The sequence below is a fragment of the Ambystoma mexicanum genome, chromosome 7q, assembly GCF_040938575.1.
Source record: "Ambystoma mexicanum isolate Mex_15411 chromosome 7q, UKY_AmexF1_1, whole genome shotgun sequence".
NCBI lineage: Eukaryota > Metazoa > Chordata > Amphibia > Caudata > Ambystomatidae > Ambystoma > Ambystoma mexicanum.
In genome coordinates this window covers 990,622,428-990,644,647 of record NC_090941.1, presented here as the reverse complement: position 1 = coordinate 990,644,647, position 22,220 = coordinate 990,622,428, and the positions used below count along the sequence as shown (strand labels likewise).

The 22,220-nt window shown below is 49.2% G+C and overlaps 1 protein-coding gene across 1 annotated transcript in view; it reads right to left on the bottom strand.

Annotated features, from left to right (window-relative positions):
* PAAF1 (proteasomal ATPase associated factor 1) overlaps positions 1-22,220 on the bottom strand; it is a 504,864-nt gene that overhangs the window by 368,964 nt on the left and 113,680 nt on the right. The window contains exon 4 of the mRNA XM_069640133.1: positions 2,349-2,438. Coding sequence (XP_069496234.1) covers positions 2,349-2,438 — 90 coding nt within the window. The remainder of the gene's footprint in view (positions 1-2,348; positions 2,439-22,220) is intronic.

Below are 22,220 nucleotides of genomic sequence, written 5' to 3'. Positions count from 1 at the left end.
ATAAGGAACAGGACCCTTTAAAGGTGGATGGTTTGGTTTATGACATCCATGCATAAGGAGTGGAACCAATGGAGCATCTCCTCTGGGGGGGGGGGAAGAGAGAGAGAGAGAGAGAGAGAGAGAGAGAGAGAGAGAGAGAGAGAGAGAGAGAGAGAGAGAGAGAGAGAGAGAGAGAGAGAGAGAGAGAGAGAGAGAGAGAGAGAGAGAGATCCAGAAGCATGCGCTTGAACGCATAGCAAGGGATGACTCCTTTCCAGGAGGAGCAGGAAGCCGGGTCAAGCAGACTGCATGGTGGGTGGAAGAAACCAGAGGCCTACAGGATGCTGCCAAGTCCAGGAAGGCGGAGAGCCTGATGAACTCAGAGCCACCAAGAGACAGAGCTGCCACACACCAGACGCACCAATGTTCAGCAGGTCCGACACCAAAGTCCTGTTGGTTGCATACAGGAGGTATCGAAGAGGGAGACTTGACCACAAAGATGTTTGAGTTGCGGTTCTGCACCAACCAGAGAAGCCATTTTCCCCAACGAGCAATGCCGGCGAAAACTAGGTACGCAGCTGACAGAGGAGTGGGAGGAGGGCGGTGAGGCACAGAGACCCACAAGTGGGTGAACACACTACCAAATGCAGATGGATTGACAGGGCAGCTAGTCAATGATGGGCTGAGCAACAGGATACCCCACAAAGGTGTGAAAACACTAACAAACCCAGAGAGGCTGAGAGCTCTCGATTGGGCTGAGCAACGTGATATTCCACAAGAGGGTCAAAGCAAAGAGAATACGCAAAGGGCTGAAAAGCCTCGTAGCTCATGCAGAGCTGAGTATCCAGGTACCACAAAAAGGGGTGAGAGAGGTGTCAAGCTGAGCTGTGGTGAAGCGCCAGGAAGCCCATGCACAGGTAAAGCATACAGTTACACGCAAAGGGGTGAGACACCCAGCAGAGGAAGACCAGAGATAGATTCCAGGCATACCAAGATTCCAGAGACCCAGTGCTGGGGAAAAAGACATTTCTGGATAAACAAAGGGAAACACAGACTGAATTTCAAAGCCTTTTGTGGCAGAAAAGAAGCAAGATCACAAGACCAGTTGTTCTAATAAAGAATGGAACTTTTTGAACTCATACAAACATTTGCTTGGAGGTCTGGAGCAGCTTTCTCTAGGAAGAGAAAGCATCACAGACCCATTTTGAACTGCAGCATCATGCTGCGGCCTGAATGAAAGCGAACCAAGCACACAATTATAGGTGGGTCAGAAAACAGCCATTTCAAGCCAAGAAAAGAGGAATTCATCTTACCTCAGCAAAGTTTCTGTTGCTTTTCCATTAGGGTCAGGGACAGACGATAGGTAAGAATAGGTTTAGATGGAGGATGGACTCTTTGTAAGACATCCGGACCAGTACTAGTTTATTGTTTTTCTTTGAAGATTAGGGAATTCATCATCTCAGAGCTAGGGACAGACGAGGCACTCATTTCTTTAAGAAAATCACTTTGTTGCAAAACCTGCCCTCTGGGCAGTTGCCAACATTGCTAACTCGCCCTATTCCTCTTTAGCTAGGGAGGAAGTCCAGAGGGAAGCAGCATGCACCGCCTTGATGTCCGATAGTATATGTAACATTCCTGCATCGACATTGAGAGGTTATTTCATCCACACAAAATGTGCTGCTAAATAAGATGCCTTAGCATATCCTGCCACAACCTAACATTTTTCAAGGGTGGTCTGCCTTCTAGCTCCCTCCACAGTAGGGAGGCTGGCATCTATATTTACATCAAGGCCAAAACACAGTAAACATTTTTGTATCTGGCACCATTGATTCCCCACAAGGAGGAAAGATAGCGAAGCTCTGTATTCAGAATGACAGAGAGCTGAGACATTGAACATAAAGTCTGTTTTACATAGCATCTCGGACCACCACTTTGAACGCTCGAGTAGCTAAACTTCTAGGTTATCTGGCGTTCTAACATCCTGAATGCTACTATGAATGTTCATGACAAGAGCCCAGTAAAAGAGTTTTCTAAAAAATGAAGTGCCAGATAATGAAGCTTGTATTGTGCTTGGCATTGAAGTACAATAATATCTTGAAGTATGAATTTAATGATTTTCTTTATAAAGAAATGTGTCATCTTTCCTAGCTGACTCATCTGTTGTCAGTAGGAAAAGATATTCCCCAGCATCCCTGCTGGAAGGGTTTAAAAATGAACAAATAAAGTGATGTGACAGATCACTGATGCACTGTCATAACAACGTTCAACACAAAAAAACTTTAAACACTTTCAAAAGATATTTTCATTACTCTTCCCATGCTCTTATCTTCACCCTCAAGCATTCTTAATAACAGCACAAAGGTACTCACGCTCTTATGATGAACTCTGGAGAATGTGGTGTAAGGGGCCACAAACTTGGAAGAAGCATTTTCCTCTGGGCAAGAGACAAGAATGCTTTTCTAGAAGAAGAGAAATAGGTTTTAATTGTTCATCTCTTTGACACCACAATTCACTGACAGCAAGATATATGTCAATTATTGTATTTTTTGCTTGGAAAGGAATAATTTATGTTCTCCATGGTTAGACCATAATTGGGTAATTCCAATTACATTGCTTACTAATCAATAATCGTTATTTTATTTTAAGCAATTGTGGCTGCCTAGACCAATATAATGATCGAGGTGAAGGTTTTTCCCTTGGCTATCTAACTTTCTCATCTTGAGCTAGTCACCAGAGGCTGAAGTAAAACTATACACCACACTGAAGGGAGGCCAATGCCTTGCTCCCATGAAGTCATCAGAAGTTCAATTATGAACCTACACTGGTGGATGCCTCAGAGGATGGTGGCACTTGCTTTCTTGGTGGTAGACAAGGGTCAGTGTAGTAGCTGCTAAATCTAAGGGATGAATCTGCATGGCTTTTCAAGGTGCTTATTGTCGGATTTTTACAGATGTAAGCTTAGATGGAATCAGCAAAGGTTCAGGGCAAACATGGCTTTGGGAATTTGGAGCTCGGGCCGTCCTGCTCTCCCTCCTCTCCCTTGGGTTACCCCCAGCCTAGCTCAGGCATCCAAAATCCTGGTTAGTACTAAGGCTCGGGAACCACTGCTGCTTATAAATTAGGCCAATGTTGTGGTGGGTTTTGCCTAATACGGTGGCTTGCTAACTCCCTGTGGGTCTGTCTACTGGTCCCTCTCCTAGCCCCACTTTGTGTTTTATTGGGAGTTAGGGGACAGTTTCTTGCACTCGCCCCGTTTGAATCACCTGGGTCACTGGTGCATGCCTCAACTCGGCCTTCTACTATTCCTCCTTCTCTTCCCTCCTCCTCCCCTTCACATTTCTTTCCCTCTGATATTCCACTCTGCCTTCCTACCTTTCTAATCCACACATAGATGTTACATTCACTCACACATCCTACTGTCCCCCCACTTACTCCTATCACCTTTCCACTACAGCTGCTCCGCTGACCAGTAGTACTACTGCTACTCCACTCCTGCTAGTACCACTCCCCTTCTACTACCTACCACTCCTCTACATAGTACTTTTGCTGTCCTCCTTCTGCTACTACCACCATCCACTACTACCACTTCTCCTCTAATACCGTCATCACTACTGCCACATCTTCACTACTGCCACCTCCCTATTACTACCACCACTCCACTACTACAACCCCTCCACTACTACTTAATACCATTACCTCTCACCACCTCTAACTACCAATCTTTCGTTCTACCACTACCTCCATCTTCCACTACCACCTACTAACACCTCCTACTACACTACTCCACTCTCTCGTCTCACTACCACTCACCATTACCATTACCTCTCACTAGCGCTTTTCTGACTACCAATCTTTCCTTCTACCACTACCTCCCTCTACCACTACCACCTATACTAACACCTCTAACTACATTACTCCACTCAACTCTCTCCTCTCACTACCACTTCACTCTGCAGTTCCCTCTCTCCCACAAGAGCATCCACACTGCTTCACTCCTGTTGGTCTCTTGGTCGTCCTCCCACTTCTAACCCATCAAAATCTTGTTCCAGTTCTTCCTTAAATTCCCCTCTCCGCTATATGAGTATATGATTGCCCGCCTTGCACTAGCTAATCAAGGGAAACCTTTAAAAGGCGATTAAGCCCAGCTGCCTTGTTCCGCAAGGTTAACTGCATTCAGGGCCCAAAAACAAAGAAATAATCCTTACCGAGCTGCCCTACCCCACTGCCATAGCCTTCCTGCAGGCCCTTGTTAAAATGAACCTTCAATGGTGGATTAGTGGGTTCAGCTCCGGTAGCTTTGTCTCCAACTGAAAGCTCCTCGGCAGGCCGGCCCTGTACCACTACAAACAGTGCCTCTACTCCTTCTTTGGAGGCGCTGCTGCCCCGCTGTGCATGCACGGGGCGATGCTCTGCCAGCTCAGAGGCGTTCCGTATGCTGTCTTGATTGGTCTCTCCTACTCTCCTGTGTCCTGTTGTGGTATCAGCTCACCCGCTTGACCTGGTGTCCTTATGAGCACCGCTGGATCAAAGGAGGTATTGCTACAAGCATGCTGGCGCACATAAGGATCAGGGAATGGGACCTTAATTTTGGTAACACCCAATTTGATCAAATGAAACTGGCCATATGGATCGCATTGGGTGTTACCGTTTTGTTTGCGGCTGAAAATACTGATCATGAGGAGCAGGGACTGCGGGGGTGTCCCCCGTTCCACAAGTTCAGTATTTTGGGGTTTTGGGGTGTCCCCCACATCCTTAACATTGGCAGCAGGGGTCAAAAATTGCACTGGCCCCCGTTTTCAATGAACACTCAAAACGGGGACCAGAGCAATAACACTGCCGGCAGTTCAACCGCAAACAAATCGTTTGCGATAAAACAACGCAGATCCTTCGTTTTGGGACCTAGCATTGGGATTAGAGCCGAGTTGGACGCTCCCTCACCACTCTAGACAAGCCCAGAAAGCTGGTGTTGTCACAGACATCTGGGACGCCAGGGGCCACATGAAACGCATTCATGCATGACATCAGAGGTGAACTGTTTGCTGATGGTGAAGTGAGCTGAGGTGAGGAACTGGGCAGGCACCATGATGATTCCACATGCCCCACAATCAGTATTGGAATATTGAAGTCCTCGGCCCATTTCTTCATTGATATATATTTTTTTTTAAACCTTTATTTGTTGGCATGAGACAAGAACAGGCAGACAACACAGTGCGTAAAACAGATAACATTGCAGGTGCATGAATGGCATTGCATACAGGAGGATGGACGGGAGGGAATGGGCCCTAGGCCTCACATTTCAGGTTTTTTCGGGAATAGCGATGTTTATACTTCTTGGGGGGGATTGAGGGGGAGAGCAATTCTAAATCATCTTTGCCGTTCAGGTAGCTACAGAAATCGGACCATACATTCCTGGGGCGGGAGGCCACGGGGAGGGAGTTGATATAGTCCTCCTCACACGCATTGCAGTATGCGTTTTGTGGCCACCATAGTTGCAACATTCAAAAATGTGGACACCTTCCTCAACTCGAGGCTATCCCACAGTCCGAACAGGGCGGCCAGTGGGTCGGGTGAGATATGGGTCAAGGTAATATCCGCCAGGGCTCCCATGACGCTTACCCAGAACGGGGCCAGTGCTTCACAAGACCAGAACATATGGATGTGATCTGCCTCAGTGGATCTTCATCTTGGGCAGGTATGAGCAGCGCTGCGTGTAAACTTCCCCACCCTGTGCGGTGTGTAGTACAGACGATTCAAAAGCTTGTATTGCATGCACCTAAGTCTAGCGTTCAGGGAGACCCTGCGTGCGTGTGCGTGTGCGCGCGTGTGTGTGTGTGTGTGTGTGTGTGTGTGTGTGTGTGTACATCTTACTCCACGTTGCATCAGTAAGGGTCATGCCCAGTTCGTCCCCCCACATGTGGCGCGGTGCTTCCTCCAATTTCTCCATCTGCTGCCTATATAGAGAGGATGTTGTGCCCCTGACCCCGGTCGAGTTAGTTATGAAGTGGATCTCGGGTGAATCCGGGGGTTCATCGAGATAGGTAGGCCACATGGCGCGGAACGCCGCCCTAAGTCTGAAGTATTGTAGTAGTTCTAGAGCCGTACCTGAGTGCTCGGGACGCCATGTCTGTGGGGTGATACATTTCTCGTCAGGGTATAGGTCGGTTAGCATCCGGTAGCCCAGGTTGTGCCAGTGTTGCATGAGGAGTTTGTTGTGGGTGGGGCTGAGGCCTGGGAACTGCCATATAGGCAGCCATTTGTAGTAAGGGTGGTGGCCTGGGCGAGGCTGCAAGAGCCATTTCCATGCCATGGTTGTTGCTGCGACAGGATCTGCTGGGGCGTCGGCGCGGAACGTGTGGTGAAGAACCAGAGATTCCTTCGGTAGCCAGTTTCTCGAGCTTAACGTGCGGTGGTGGGTCGTGTATGTATACCAGTGCGTGGCATGTTGAGCCTGTGCGGCTATCCAGTATCGAGCGAGGTCAGGGGCCGTGAAGCCCCCTTTCTCGTATGGAAGGACCATATGTTGCCACTTTTTGCGAACCACACCGGAGTGCCAGAGAAATTGGGCACACGTAGCATGTAGGTCCTTAAAGTATAGTTTCCCAGGCCAGATCGGGACATTTGCGAAGAGCAGCTTAGGGACAATGATCATTTTAATCAGGGGCAGCCTGCCCGATAGGGAGAGTGGGAGATTGCGCCATTTTGACACGCGGGCCTCGACCACCTGCGCCGCGGCCGTATAGTTGCCAGCCAATAGCGAGGGTTTAGAGAGGGATACATGGACCCCAAGATATCGAATTCCATCAGGGGACCAGCGAGAGGGAATTCACATGCTGGTTGGGGGGTTGCCCTAGTGAGTGGGAATATTTCAGATTTGGTATAGTTTATGGTAAAGCCCGAGAATGTGCCAATTTTTGTGATATCGCGAATGATAGAGTCAAGATGGGCTGTGGGGTCTCCGACATAGAGAAGGACGTCGTCGGCATACAGTGAGATTATCTCCGGAGTGTCGCGCAAGCGGATGCCCTTACAGGTATGCCTGTCTCTGATGTTGTCAGCCATGGGTTCGATGAAGAGCGCGAACAATATTGGGGAGAACGGGCAGCCCTGACGAGTTCCACTGTGGAGCAGGAAGGAGGACGAGACCTGGGAGTTAATAAGGACTTTGGCCATTGGGTTTGTATACAATAATTTAATATATGACAACATGCGGGGACCGATCCCCATTTTATGTAGTACGGCCCACATGTATTGCCATGATACCATGTCGAATGCCTTTTGGGCATCGAGTGTAACCGCTACGGCATTGGCACTGGGATCAATTCTGGCCATGACGTTGAATAGCCGGTGAATGTTGAGGGCTGTGGAGCGTCCAGGGACGAAACCGCTCTGATCTGGATGGACTAAATGGGTCATTATAGGAAGAAACCTATTTGCAATGATCTTGGCGAAGATTTTGGTGTCAGTGTTGATCAGGGATAGGGGCCGGTAGGACCCGCATTCTTCCGGAGGCTTGCCCGGCTTGGGGAGTACGGTTATGATAGCCTCTCGCAGGGAGAGCGGTAAAATGGACAGGTTGAGCGACTCATTCCAAACCTCTAGAAGTCTGGGTGTGAGGATGGCGACATGTTCCTGGTAAAATTCGGAGGTGAGTCCATACGGGCCTGGTGCCTTACCCTTTGGGAGGTTCGAGATGGCCTCAGTGATCTCATCTAAAGTAAATGGGGTGTCTAATTGATCCCTGGTGGCGCAGGAGAAAAGGGTCATGGGGATTTGGTCTAGGAGGAGGTCAGTGTCTTGTAAGCTGCGTTCTTGCTGGGAAGCATACAAGGTCGTGTAAAATGCGGTGAATGTCTCGAGGATGTGCTGGTCAGACCAGTGCCGGACACCGTTTGTGTCAACGATGCAGTCTATGCGAGTTCTACCCCCCTCCGCCCGCACTAGTCTGGACAGCGTTCTCCCCGGTTTGTCACCCTCGCCGTATTTCCGCGCCGCCGCGGGCGGGCATAATATTGTATCTCCCTTTGAGCAAGAGTCTCAAAGGTCTCCAGCTCGGACCTTATCTGTGCCAGTATAGTCGGGGACGGGGCAGTGGCATAGTCAACCTCGAGTTTTTTAAGGTTTGATTCGGATCGCTGCAAGCTGTTTTTTATGTCCTTAAGGACCCCGGCCTCCCTGGAGATGCACATCCCTCTTATGTAGACCTTAAACGCCTCCCACCGGGTCACATCGGGCGTGTCGTGCCTTTTGTTGCATTCAAAGAAGGTGTTGATGTCAGCCAAGATTTCAGCTTTGAAAACTATATCTTTCAGTGCCTCCGACTTGAAGCGCCAGGCGGAGCGAGATGGGTCTCGCCCCAGCTGAAGTTGTAATGTTACCTGGGAGTGGTCTGAAAGTGTGCGTGGCAATATCTGTGTGTCCATGACCCTCCCCACCATTCCGCTCGATAAGAGAAATAGATCTATTCTTGACAGGCTATCATGTACAGACGAGTAAAAGGTGTACTCTCTTGCGTGCGGGTGTAGGATTCTCCACACATCGCTAAGGCCTAATGTGGCAGTGTGTGCCTGTAATCTGCTGGCCCCACGAGATGTGGCTCTGCGGGCGGTGCCTGACCTATCAAGGTTGTCGTCCAAAATGAGATTCATGCCCACCCCCCCTCCCCCAAATGATAGGGACGTCGACATACTTCGTGAGTATGGAGGTGATTTCGTCAAAGAAATCTGGGGCGTCAAAATTCGGGGCGTATGTGTTCACAAGGAGGCATTCCACATTAAGTAGCAGGCAATGGAGGATTACATATCTGCCCTCGGGGTCGATGTGGCTGGTGCGCAGTGAGAACTGGACTGACTTGTGAACTAGGGTAAGCACTCCCCTGGATTGGGTTGAATATTTCGTGTAGTATCTATTTGCGCCCCAGGCCGGGGCTAAGAGTGTTGCCAGGCGCCCGAGGGCATGCGTCTCTTGGAGGAGAAGTACCTTAACTCCGTGTCTCTGGGCATAGGCAGTTATCCTGCGGGCCTTCGTGAAGTTACTCAACCCCCGGACATTCCATGTCATAAAGTCAAGCGACATTAGCCGTGTTAAGGAAAATCCCTACAGCAATATTTGATGTCATTCAGAACCATGTGCGCAGCTGCAGCAGAGCCGCATTGAGTTGTGACCGTGTCCCCAGTTCCCATGCCTTTTTCATTAAACCAACCCACAACAGTACCTCCCCCTGCCCTCACTGCCCACCCCCAACTTGCAGTGTAGATTCCCCCACCCCACACCCAGGCGCAGCTGACTGAGCCGATGCTCCTGCAAGAGCAGGGGTCGGCGGACAGTACCCAACGTGGATACGCCTCTTTCATGGCCCAACAGGGGCCCAACAGCAGCAGCAACCAAGTAAGAAAAAACATTGCAACTGTAGTGAGGTGCGCTGTTGCCGTGTGGTCGACATCTTAAACATAGAGTAGGACAGTAAATGCTGTCCAGCACATGTTTCTGCGGTGAACGGATCCGATGACTGGTTCCAAGGCCAGCGTGGTAGTCGGATGAGGATGAAGGAGTGGTGAAGGAGATCTCGATCGGCTCCAGGTGCTGGAGAGGAAGGATGATAAGAGTTGCTAGTTCGGAAGCAGGGCCACCAGATAGACCCCTTGTGGCGTGGAGCCATGTTCGCTGAATCAACAAAACGACATTGCTATCATCACACTGGATGTCGCGGATTGTTTGATGGGTTGGGGAATATCGGGTGCGGCCATATGTGGTTATTCGTTGTTGGCTCGGTCCCTTTCCGGATTACGAGGTGGAATTTGTGACTCAATAAACCTCACCGCCTCGTCGGGGACAGTGAAAAAGTACAATTTGCCATTGTGAGTGACCTTGAGCCTCGCCCGAAACAAGATGGCATAGGGGACGTTGCGCTCCCTGAGCAGTTTCTTGACGCCAAGGAATTGACGCCTCTCTTGTTGTACCCCTACTGAGAAATCGGGGAAGATCCTAATGGTGTGGGCCTCTAGGCGTAAGTCACCTTTCTCGCGTGCCAGGCGGAGGATGAGGTCCCTGTCACGGTAGTTGAGTATTCTGGCAATGATAGGCCTCGGGATGTCGCCCGGCTTGGGGCGCGGTGACAGAGCACGGTGAGCACATTCAACCGTAAAGTACGGTGACAGAGCCGGATTTCCCAGGAGGTCTTTGAGTAGGCCTTCGACAGCGTCTTCCACCAATAATGCGCAGGTTATTCCTGCGGGAGCGCGACTCCATATCTTCACATTTTGCCTTCACAGTTTTCATATCGCGTGATAGAGATGCAACCGTATCTTGTAGCGTGTGTATTTCGTCTGCGTTTGTGGAGATTCTGCCCTCAGCCTCTGTGATCCTTGACCCGTCTGGTCCATCTGCATTCTGAGCGAGGCAACGTTGGCGTTGATGTCATCTAATTTCTCATGGAAAGCGGCAAAGTTTTTAGCCATTGATTCCATTAGTGTGGTGAGGTCCGGCATCAGCGCGCCAGGATGGGGATCGGTCTCAGGTTCCTCCTGTAAGGATAGCGTTTGGTCCACCTCGGCCCTCAGGACAGCCTTGGCAAACCTATCCATAGCTCCCCCCTTGGCTGTACCTCTGGATCTGTTTGACATTTCTGGAGTAGGTTTGAATGTGGAAGTTACCTGTGGGTAGAGTTAGCGGGGGTAGGTAGGCGGTGAGGAGTTCGAGCAATGAGTCAGTCCCTGATCAACAGTGTAGTGTAGGCCAAGGAGCCGGGTGGCAGCAGCGGCTTAGGAGCTAGGGCCCGGTGTACAGCCGGAGGCAATTGTCACCTGTCGGGTAGGAGCGCTGAGTTGGTGAGGCCGAGGCGGATATGTCGCAGGAGGCCAGGCAGTGGCAGCGGTCGGGGGGATAAGACCAGGGATTGCTGTGGTGTGAGCCCAGAGTGCCAAATGGAAGCAATTTGTCGGGTGGAGGCGATGAGTTGACGAGGCTGCAGCGGCTATGATGCAGTGTTCTAAGCCCGCATATGGGATGGGATGTGGCCCGTTACTGTTCGCTGCCTCCGATGGTGTGTTGGAGTAGAAGATGGGGGTAGGGGGGAAAGGTCCCGCGCCTACTCCCCGAGGAAGCCACCCGCCGGTGGGCCCAGTGACAGGATCCGTGGACCGCCTGGGAGAGGCAAGATAGGCGGACGGGCGGCCCTGAGGCAGGATGGCCTTAGACAGTTCTGCCTCGGGGGAAGGTGTCACAGTTCCGGCAGGCCCTCAGCCTGTGTTCGCAGATGTAGGCCGCCGCGATAGGGAGCAGAGAGCGCAACCCCCACCTCCTCACCTGGTCCTCCGGGGGGGGGATCAGTCGCACTCGGCACGGCAAGCGTAGGAGGTGATCAGCACCGTGGGATCAAGAGCTCAGGCCCAGAGGCGAAAGCGGGAGGGGGCGAGATTGGGGCGCGCTCCAGCGCAGGCCCGGGTCGCGGTTACCCCCCGCGGTCACACCGCCAGCAGGAGGCCGCCCGTTGATGTATGGGAGGGCGGCCCGAGGATGGATCACGGAGCCGCGGCGGGGCCCCACTCGTCCGCAGGGGCCGACCACCGGAACACCCAGGCGCCCCGCACACAGTCATACCGCCAGTCACGGCCACGGGGAATCCAGCGCGGGAGGACCGGAGCTCGGGGCGCACCAGGGCCAGCACAGCTGATGCAGCAGGCGACAGCAACAGGGCTCAGACGCACGGATCGGGTCCAAAGTTTCAGGATGTAGGGTAGAGACGATGAGCCGCAGCCTCCACAGTTTGTGGGTGTCAAGGGCTTAATGTGCCGCAGATGTAAGCGGATAGCTGCCAGGACCACACAGAGCTCTCGAGCTAGGCAGCCATCTTGGGCTGCTCAACAGCGCCACCCTTCCTCATTGATAATTAAGTCAAAACTGAGCATGAAGAGAGAGAGCCCCTTAAGGAAGATAATGATGAAAGGAGGTGGAACAAGGAAGCCAAGACCAATCCTGGGACACACAAGTAATGGGAAATGGCTCCTGGGACACACAAGTAATGGGAAATGGCCCAGCCGGTCCAGTGCATTATTAGGGTCGGCTTGCAAATGTCTACTTGCCATGGGTGAGTAATGTTTGACTATTGGTGAGTAACAAATGGTGTTCTCTGCGCATGTGATGACCTGAGGGACGAGTGACTTTTTGTGCCTGGATAGTGGTTTACAGCTTTATGTCCTGATTGGAGTATTCAAGATAAGACTGAGCAGTACAGAAGGAGGCAGAGGGAACTAGAGTTTGAGGGTGTTGGGGCAGAAATATAGAAAGATTGTGCAGTAGCAGAGAGAGAGAGAGAGAGAGCAAGGAGCCACAGCTTACTGAGTGCTTTGAGCCGATCCCTGACACATCGACAGCAGGAAAAGCATGCTGCAAACAGCCTACTGGGACTAGAACCCAGATCTTCTTGCTTGGTTGCTGGGGGATATAACACAGGGCTCTGTGGTTTTTTACAGACTTGCACATTTGGTCGATCTAAATTCGACCAGTTTTCTTTAACAGGGTTTCACCCTCTGTGATGAATCCAATGGAGTCATCACGGATTCCCCAGCGGTGACCTCCCCCCATGTGGCCAGGGGACAGCTGCCGCTACCTGATCCTAACTATGTGGGAGGCTTTATAAGGGAGGATCAGATGGGAGGAGACTACTACCGGGGAGATTTCATGACTTCACCGGATGAGACTCAGCATTTCCCCCTTTCCCATGAGGAAGAACCTCGAAAGCCCAAGACCTTAATGGCCTTTTGTCAGCTGCGTGTTGCCCTTGTAGAGGTAGTAAAGAAACCTCTTCTTCATATTTCCCTGGTCAAACCCCCACCTACGACCTCAACACACAAAGCTCCAATGCAACACTTTTTACTTCTGAGGTACCTTTATGCAAAGGCACTGAGGGAAAACTATTTAAAAACCATGTGTCCAATGACACCCATGAACTACAACTCCCAGAATCACCCAAGTACTGAGACAAGGAGGATGAAGGAGTTTGTGCAAGGTAACAAGAGAACATAGCACAACATGCAGTCTAGTTGTTTTTCCAAATCACCTGTCCGCTGGACTTTTAAAGATGGCAACCGCACTACTGAGTGTGGCAGTGTAGGAGAAGACTTCGGTACCTATGCAGAGGGCTCACGAATCGAGAAACACGTACCGGTGTGCCGGAGCAGAGAAGGCCGCCGAGACAGAAGGAGAAATGCTGTGGGAGATCAGAAGTGCTGTGGAGACGCTGGGAGCCGCAAAAGAATTCCTGGGCACTCGGCAGCTCGAAGAGGCAGCGTTCTCCATTCTGCGAACTGAAGCAGGCGTGTGACCGCAGATCCGCAAAAGAAGCCGGAAGGATGTCTGCACACTCCAGTGTGGAAAGTGGGTGAAAGAGTCACGCCACAAAAGCGCGAACTGGACTGGAGACGCTTGAGAGAACTAGTGAGTCTACCTGAAGCCAGTGGGGACCCCGTGGCGTTGCGACGAATGCGCAATGACATTGTGAATGTGACACCATTGTTAAAACTACAAGAATATTGTTTGAATGCAGAAAAGGCTAAGTAAAAAGCCCTATGGGCTACGAGTGCATGAGATGCAAGTGTGGGGCAAAGCTTGAACAAATCTTACCGCAGACATATATACCAAGCTTAATATATACAATACTTGTGATACAAAAAGAACTGTGAAATACATCAGAAATCTTGGCAAGGGAAAGACACTAGGCAATTGAATCACATAAGACGTCCTGGCAGGGGAGCATACCATGCAGTTGGCATTGCGAAGAGTCCTGGCAGGGGATTATACCAGGCAATTTGAAAAGCTTCCAGAAATACTAAAGAAAAGTATTTTCTAAACAGAGGAGAAATGTGTGTTAAAGAAAGACTGTCACAGAAATGGTTGGAACCTTGTGATTCAAGGAGGGACACAAAGAACGGTTAGTAAAAGAGGCAATAGCCATCCTACTTAAGAATTCAGGTGAAGGGGACCACCCTCTGGATCCAAGGGTTTCCACCTTGGAGAACATTTTTGTTGGAGCTATTCTTGTTTTTTCAGTTGCAGTTGTGAACACTTTTTGACAAAATCAAGTTGAAGGCATTCCCTTTCACACGTTATGTTTTGTTTGCAGTGGGAGTGTCAGGATTGGACGTTTTGGACACAAGGATGTTTTTCAGTTATTGACATCCTGACAGATCCTTCGTTTTTGGTTTTAGGTTAGGAAGTTACTCTTTAGAATAGGCTAAGAGAGGCATTTTCTTTAACCTAAAAGATGACAATTGTGTGTCCGACTTTCATTTATGACCCTTCACACACCCCACCCCTCTAACCCACACCTCCACTCCCTTCTACCACCACATACATGTATATATAATTGCTTAGTTTTTATCAAAAATGCACAATTAAAAGTGTAGACCTTCAAAAGAAAGTCTTTTACAGCACTTATCAAGCTAACCCAGAGAGCAAGAATGTCAGCCTGTTGTGAGCTCAAGCCCAGCAAGGTATTTATTTATTTATTTATTTATTCGGATTTATTTAAAGCGCACGTCAGCCCGGGGGCATCGTGGCGCTGTTACATGAATACATACATAGTCTGGTTACAATGGAAGGAAGATGGTTACAAAGCAATTTTCATTACAGCAAGCATTTCGTGTCGAACACTTTTCGTATCAGATGCGTGCGAGCTGAAATGGGTGTAGGGAAGGAGGAGTTAGTTGAATAGCGTGGTTTTGAGGGATTTGCGAAAGAGATACAGCGATGGTTCTGCTCTGAGTGAGTTGGGGAGGGCATTCCAGAGCTTAGGTGCTATGTGAGGGAAGCCAATGCCGCCGGCTTTGGCTCTTTTTACAGTGGGTACTTGGAGTTGGTTGGCGTGATGACTTCTTCTGGGGCGGATGGAGGAGTTCTTGGTTATAGTTTCAGATAGGTAGGGGGGTGCTGTGTGGTTGATGCATTTGTGTGTGAGGGTGAGGATTTTAAAGTTGATCCTTTCCTTGACTGGGAGCCAGTGGACGCGTCTTCTGGCCTGTGAGATATGGTCGGTTTTGGGAATGTGTAGTGCAGCACGGAGGGCATTGTTTTGCACTATTTGGAGCCTGTTTAGGTTTTTTGACGAAGTGCCTGCCAGGAGGGCGTTACAGTAGTCTAATCTGGCTCCTATCGTAGCTCTGGCTATGGAGAGGCAGTTGGGCGTGGTGAGGTAGGGTTTTATGGCGTAGATGAGTTTGGTAGTCAGAGCAGAAGCTGAGGCAATGGCGCTGGTTTGTCTTGTCATTGAGAGTGTCGCGTCAATGTAGACTCCTAAGGTCTTGACGGCAGAGGAGACAGGTATGCTAATACTGTCGATGTTCATGTGCGAATAATCGGGGCTGAGTTTGGTTAGAGTTTCGTTAGGGGCTAGGATGATGATTTCGGTTTTGTCTCCGTTTAGGCAGAGACCATGGATAGCCATCCATGTTTGGATAGTCGAGTAGATTTTGAGGAGGGCTTCTGAGTCAAGGTCGTAGTCTCCAGAGAGGGGGAGGAGGACCTGCGTGTCATCAGCGTAGTTGGTATACGCTATGTTGAGGGAGTCCAGTAAGTCAAAGAGGGGTTTGGTGAATAGGTTGTAGAGGGTCGGTGCGGTGCAGGACCCTTGTGGGACTCCACAATTGATAGTGGTGGGGGGGGCGCTATCCTGGTCAGAGTACACTTTCATGGCCCTGCCTTCAAGGAAGGATGTGATCCACGTGGTAGCCTTGTGAGAGAAGTGTGCAGCATTGGAGAGGTGCGATGTGAGAATGCTGTGGTCGACCAGATCGAATGCTGCTGAAAGGTCGAGTAGGAGGAGGAGGGCAGGTTTGCCTGTGTCCATTATTTTAGTAATTTGATTTTTTAAATCTAGAAGAGCAGATTCAGTCCCATGGCCTTTGCGGAAACCTGACTGTCTTTTTCCTAGGATGGTGTTGGTTTCCAGGTAGTGTTGGATTTGATTGTGTGCGGCTTTGTCTAGGATTTTAAGGAGAAAGGGGACGGTGGTGATGGGGCGATAGTTGTTAGGGGAGGAAGGATCGAGAGAGGGTTTTTTTAGGAGTGGGCGGACCCAGGCTTCTTTTAGGCATTGTGGTACACTTCCAGACGCGAAAGAGTAGCCCTTGCCTGGTGGGTAAAAATAACTACTTTCTGAAAAGCACTCTGGTAGGAGATGGGGGAGGGATTCCTGGAGTTAAGGTATTCCCCTAAGTCAAGAAGGAATAAGCATTTCCAGCTGGTAGCTATTTGTAACAACAACCTACATTAGCTTATGGAGGCTACTTGCAGTCAGGGGGTTACAATATCTGAACCAAGAAGCCTAGTCGGAACCACAAATGAGCGCTCTGCACTATTCCAGGAACTGTTGGAGACCAATTAATTCTGACGTGGACATTAAGCCATATTTGAAACTGGAATTTAAACTTGGACATTAGGTCCGGTTTAGAGCCAACCCTATTCACCTCCATCCTCCACTATTATCCCAAGCTATCTCTCATGAGTTTGGCTGACCCAGTTCCATTTTTAGAAGCTAGCCCCAAGGAACAGACTTGGAAGTTATACTAGCAAGAGTATTTAACTAGAGGATGGGAGAGATGGGGGCAGAGGGGCAGAAGAGGGCAGGGTGCAAGAAAATAGATAATGCCTAACCCCTGCACTTTCTGTTGTTTCAGCAATTTCCTGTATACTGTGTGTAACTGTACTGGCAGGCTATGCTTTAACATGCACCCAACCCAATAGCCCTTCATCCTGCCCCTTCTGGGTCTCAGTCTCAAGTGTTCGGTTATCCCACATTATATAGGTCTAGGCTGTAAGGACTTGGGAGGTTGAATGTACTATGCACGTGTAATAAAGGTTTCCATTACATATTTTTTTAAAGCAGGCCTCAAAAGGTTCACTAGCCACTGGCGAGCGATAATTGTGACTTGGTGAGTAAGGATTAATCAGCATCATTAAAAAAAACATTCTACGTTATCTAAACTCCACTTTCCATACACCTGTGCTCAAATACTATTTACTGAATAAATGATTTAAAAAAAGCTGGATAAAAAGAAATTAATTTGTGTTTCTGATTTAGCCCAAGCACATTCAATCCTTGTCATTGACATTTGTAACATCTGCCCCACTCACCTGCTAATCACTGCTAATCCAGCGGTGCCCTTTTTAGCAGTCACAGCACTGATAATTTCTTTCCTTTCTTAACTCTTAGATGACGGGGCATTTCTCACCTGGCCATCCAAAGAGAAGTGCAGGTGAAGAAAAGGGCAATTGCTGTTTGGTCTTCTTAAGGCCTAAGCCCTTGTTCTATGTACACCGGCTAAGCCAGCAACCAGAAATAAAAACAACATTGGGGCAGAAAATAATCTAAAGTTAAAATGACTAAATATCAGTACTGAGAGACTATTAGCTTCATTAGAAGTTTTCCAGTCTGGAAATAAGGTGCTGGTAACAACATGTACCGGCACCTTTCCAGACCGGTAAACTACAAGTCTGCTGGTAGTGGCTGTCATCTACTGTGATCTACTGGCAGGCATGATCAGACCCTTACCGGCAGACAATTCCTGCAATCACAGGCACCGGAATCACTGGTGCCAGTGATTGCAGCATCTCCATCTCTGCCACACGTAATATGGAAGGCGGAGACGTTATAGGACCCCCCGGGATCTCGCCGGAATTACCGGCGGGATACCAGGGGACTCGCATTGAGGCACAATGTCTCTCTTTAAGAATGATTGCATTTTTACAGTTGCACACATCAACTTACAATGAAGTGCAGTTAGGATACTTTGAATCCTTCTAATGTTGTACATAATGGCTTTTTGGGTACTTTGACAACATGTTTAAGACAAACTAATTGCAGGCAGGTCATTTTAAACATTTATATGTGATTTTACATGCACTTTTGCCTTTACTGTGAAAAACTACTAAAGGTAACGAGCATCCCAACATGGCCATGCAGGAGATTTTTCACTTGTTCTTTGGCCATTTTGTTCTTTGCCCTTCTTCCTGCCTTCTCAGGTCAGGAAATGCTTTTGTTTATAGGTTTCAACCAAACTCATGAGGAAAAGCTTGGGAAAATAGTGCAGAATGGAGGTCCAGAGGACGCTGAAGTTGACCCTGGTCTTCGTTTGGGTCTTCAACTGGAGCAGAGTTCTGTGCACAGCGACCGAACATAACTAAATCCCAAGAAACAAAGTATCCTTCTGTCTAGACATCGAGACGACCATCGCGGTGGGAACAAGAACAGAACAAGGAATATAGAATGAAGTCTGAAACCTAAACAAGTGGAATCCGGAACATCCCGGGCCAGACAGGTTAAGTGTCAAACCTGTTGCTTTCTCCCCTGGTATCCCATTGGGTGTCCGGGGTGTAAAGTCCTGATTCTAACTCACTGTGACCTGACCTCTTTTGGTGGAACCTGGGTTTAGGATCCTTTACCAGACCTAACCTAGGATTGAGTTGAGTACTTCCCTGAACTTTAAAGACTTTCTAAAAGCACCATCATAGCCCACTGCATAATTTCTGAATAAACGCACCCGAAGAAGCTAAACATTGGAACTTGTGACTTTTGGGCACAAGGCCCCATACCATCTCAGGGGTGGACGGATTTAGACTGAGGGAAGTTGTTCTTGTGTTGGTTTTGCATGTTTTCATATTTCATACATAAAAAAGAAGAGATAGACGAGATAGCCAATCTGCTTATGAACTTATATCTCTCATCGCTTGGTAGCGGGCAGGGTAAAGGGGGAAAGGCGGGTTCTTGTCTGTGATTTTGGGAATTGTACTAGTTGTCGGTTTAGAGGTACAGTGTCTGTTCTGGCCCATTCATGACCAATGCCATTTTTCTGGGGTTTATACCTCTTTTCAAACAAGAAAACCTTTTAATAACTACAAGACTTTATTTTCTTTCATCTTGGGTTGTTGAGTGGTGTGGGTACCCCACTTTTATGATGTGACCTGTGAAAAAAGCCTGTTATTTGTTATTGTCCGGTTGGTTGTAGTGTTTTCTCCATTGATTTTCCAGTTTACAGTTTGTTTTTTGAGTTCTCTCAGTTCTTCGGTGAACCATCTTGCTGAAATTTTCTTTGGGGTTGGTTTGATGAGTTTTGCTCATAGGTCTCGCGCGTCTGTGATCCAGGTGTCAAGTTTCTCTTCTCCTTCTATTTAGCTGGGCGGAGATTGGTTTGGATGATTTCAGTAGCTCCATTAGCGTTTCCAGGTTAAGACTCTTCCAGTTTCTTTGATTTGTTGCAGGGAGTTTAACGTTTGTGGGCATCATTCAGTTTGGGGTTTTGATGGTGAAAGGGATCATAAGGTGGTCGCTCCACATGATTGGTACCGGTGGCGCGGTGGTTGAGAGTCCATCTCTGCAGAGGACTATGTCTAAGGTTTGTCCTGCACTGTGGGTGGGACCAATTACTATTTGTTGGAAGTGGAGGGTTTCCAGTTGTGTGCCGAGGGAGTTTGCCGTTTTGTTTTCTCTTTCAAACCAAATGTTGAAGTACCCTACAACTATTGTGTTGTCATGATAAGTGGAGAGGTCGACAATGGTGTCATTGAGGTTTGTGGCAAAGTTGAGGTTGTAGGATGGAGGTCTGTAGATCAGGAGGAACGGTAGGCTGCACTGGTCATTGAGCTTGATGTTGATTAGGAGTGATTCACAATCTGCTATGTCGGTTGAGTGGTCAGGTGAGGAGCAGATGTTTGTGTGCACTATTACAATTCCACCGCCTCATCAGTTTTGTCTGTTAGAATGTTTTAGTTTGAAGCAGTCAGGTACGGTATCGTGGGCAAATGTTTTGTAATTGTCTGATAGTCTGGTTTCTGTGAGAAAAAGCGTGTCCGTGCCGACTTCAATTAGGAGGTTGCAAATCTCTGTTTTGAGGTTAGCCATGGATCTTACGTTGAGTAGACTGCAGTGTAGAATGTGCGTTTTTCCTTGTTCTTTGTTGCGTATCGTTTCTCATGTCTCGGTTGGGGTGGTGCCGGTCGGGTTTTCGGTCCTCTCTTGGGTGAGGCTGCTATTTACTGGCTGTGTGGTTGGGGCCACTATCCCTTCATTGAGGAGTTCAATTACGTTGAGTGATGCCTTTCTTTGTTCTGGTTAGTAGTAGTCGGTTTGGTTGTCTATGTTGTCTTTTTCTAGTCTCTGGTTACGCAAGGGGTGTAGATGGTTAGGGATTCTAGCTTAACTCTGATTCTTGTTGGGGTTTTTCCAAAAATGTCTTTGGAGTTGCTGGGTTTTGTGTGTTGTTGTGTGTGGTTTGGTAGTTTGGGGATCGTTGAGTCCTTAGTTGTGGGTTGTTTGCACCTACAATCCTACCACAATGGATAGCAAAGGTAGCAGGAGATGTATGCTGTTTTTGTTCTTGCCTTGGTCTGTATCTTTAATCCGCTTAGAGGTAGTTGCTGTGGATTTTGAGTTGTTGTGAATTCTGATAGGTGGTTCAATTTCATTCCTCTTTCTAATTCGGTTTTCCATTCTTGTTTCTTTGTCCTTCTTGTATCGTGACATTTTTGTGGTCTTGTTGTAAGGGGAGTTTGGTTATGCAGTTTGGTTTTGGGCTTTCTGCTTGTATAGCGGTCTGATGGAAAAGTTGATGTGCTGTGACACACTGTGGTGTCTGCCTCACTGCGGTTGTAGGATTGTGGTGTCTTGCTTCATCACCTTGGTCTTGGTCTCCCGGGTAAGTCAATGTGCTGTTAAACACAGTGGCATCCGCCTTGCTGCGGTTGTAGTATTGTGGCGTCTTGCTTTATCACCTTGGTCTTGGTCTCCCGGGTAAGTCAATGTGCTGTGGCACACAGTGGCATATGCCTTGCTTTGGCTGTTGCATTGTGGTATCTTGCTTTATCACCTCGGTCTTGGATCCAGGTTTGTGGAGTGGGTGCCCTCCTGGGTTGATTACTTGCCTGGACTCACAGTTAAATTGATGTGCTATAATCCACTGTGGCGTGTACCTTGCTGTAGTTGCTGGATTGTGGTGTGTTGCTTTTTTCACCTTGGTCTTGGTTTCCGGTTTGTGATGTATTCCAGGGGTGGGTGCCCTCCTGGGTGATTGCTTTCCTGGTCTCACCGTTAAGTCGATGTGCTGCAACACACAGTGGCGTCTGCCTCGCTTTGATTGTAGGATTGTGGTGTCTTGCTTTTCACCCCGTTCCTGGGTTCAGGTTTGTGGTATATTCCAGGGGTGGGTGCCCTCCTGGGTTGGTTGCTTTCCTGGTCCCACTGGTAGGTCTATGTGCTGTTACACACAATGACCTCTGCCTCGCTGTGGTTGTAAGATTGTGGTGGTTTGCCTCTCTCAGTGGTCTTGTCTTGCAGTTGTATTTTTTGGTTAGTTTTGCTTAATTAGGTGCCGAGATGTGCAGCATTTCGGGGTTCCCCAGAGGCGGAAGCCTCCCTGTGGACCATATCTTGTGGGTGTGCCTGCGGTGTGATAAGGCAGCAAAACCTACTTTTGGGACACACTGGGGCTAAAAGCAAATAGTGGCACTACACAATCAATGGCATGATGGTCGCGCCGTTGATAAAGGAAACCTTCCTTCTTCTTCTCCTCCGGGCAGAGCTGGAAGAGCTCGGATGCCCTGGCGATCATGGAGTGAAACGATCCAATCTCGTCGGGCGGGGAAGCCCGGGTGGGAGGTGACGACGGCAGATCCTCGTCGTAAACCTCGTCGTCCGTACCCGTCGCAGCCGTGTCAGTCCCCGTATCATCCCCACGAGTCGTGGACGGGGAGGAGGGCTGAACAGGGCGCGATGGCTGAAAAGGAGGTGGAGGGTGAATCCTTCTTCTCTTAGGGGGAGGGCTCCCAGAAGGGCCTGGCTCCGGGTCCCCCGTCGGGAGCGTTTCCTCCGCTGGTGGTAACGGCAGTCTCGTCCTTATCTCCGAGCGTAAGGACTGTATAGCCAACAAAATGGCCGCCGAGTTGTCTTGCGGCGCTGGTTGAGGGGAGTCTGACGGGCGGTCAGGGGCCCCGCCGGTACCCTCGACGATATCGTCGTCTCCTGCGTCGGGATCCCTCCCGACGGGCTGGTCTTCTTCCACGCCAACGCCGTGGCTTAAGACCTCGATCAGCTCTTCCTCCGAGGTTGAGGCCGAATCCACGACCTCCTGCCCCCCCTTTTTCTTCTCCGTCGGAGGTTTCACGGGGGTCCTGTCGATGGGCATAAAAGAGGACTCCCTCCGCGGTGGCAGGGAGTCTCTGAGCCCCGAGGTCGCCACCACTGGTGTAGCCTCCACAGG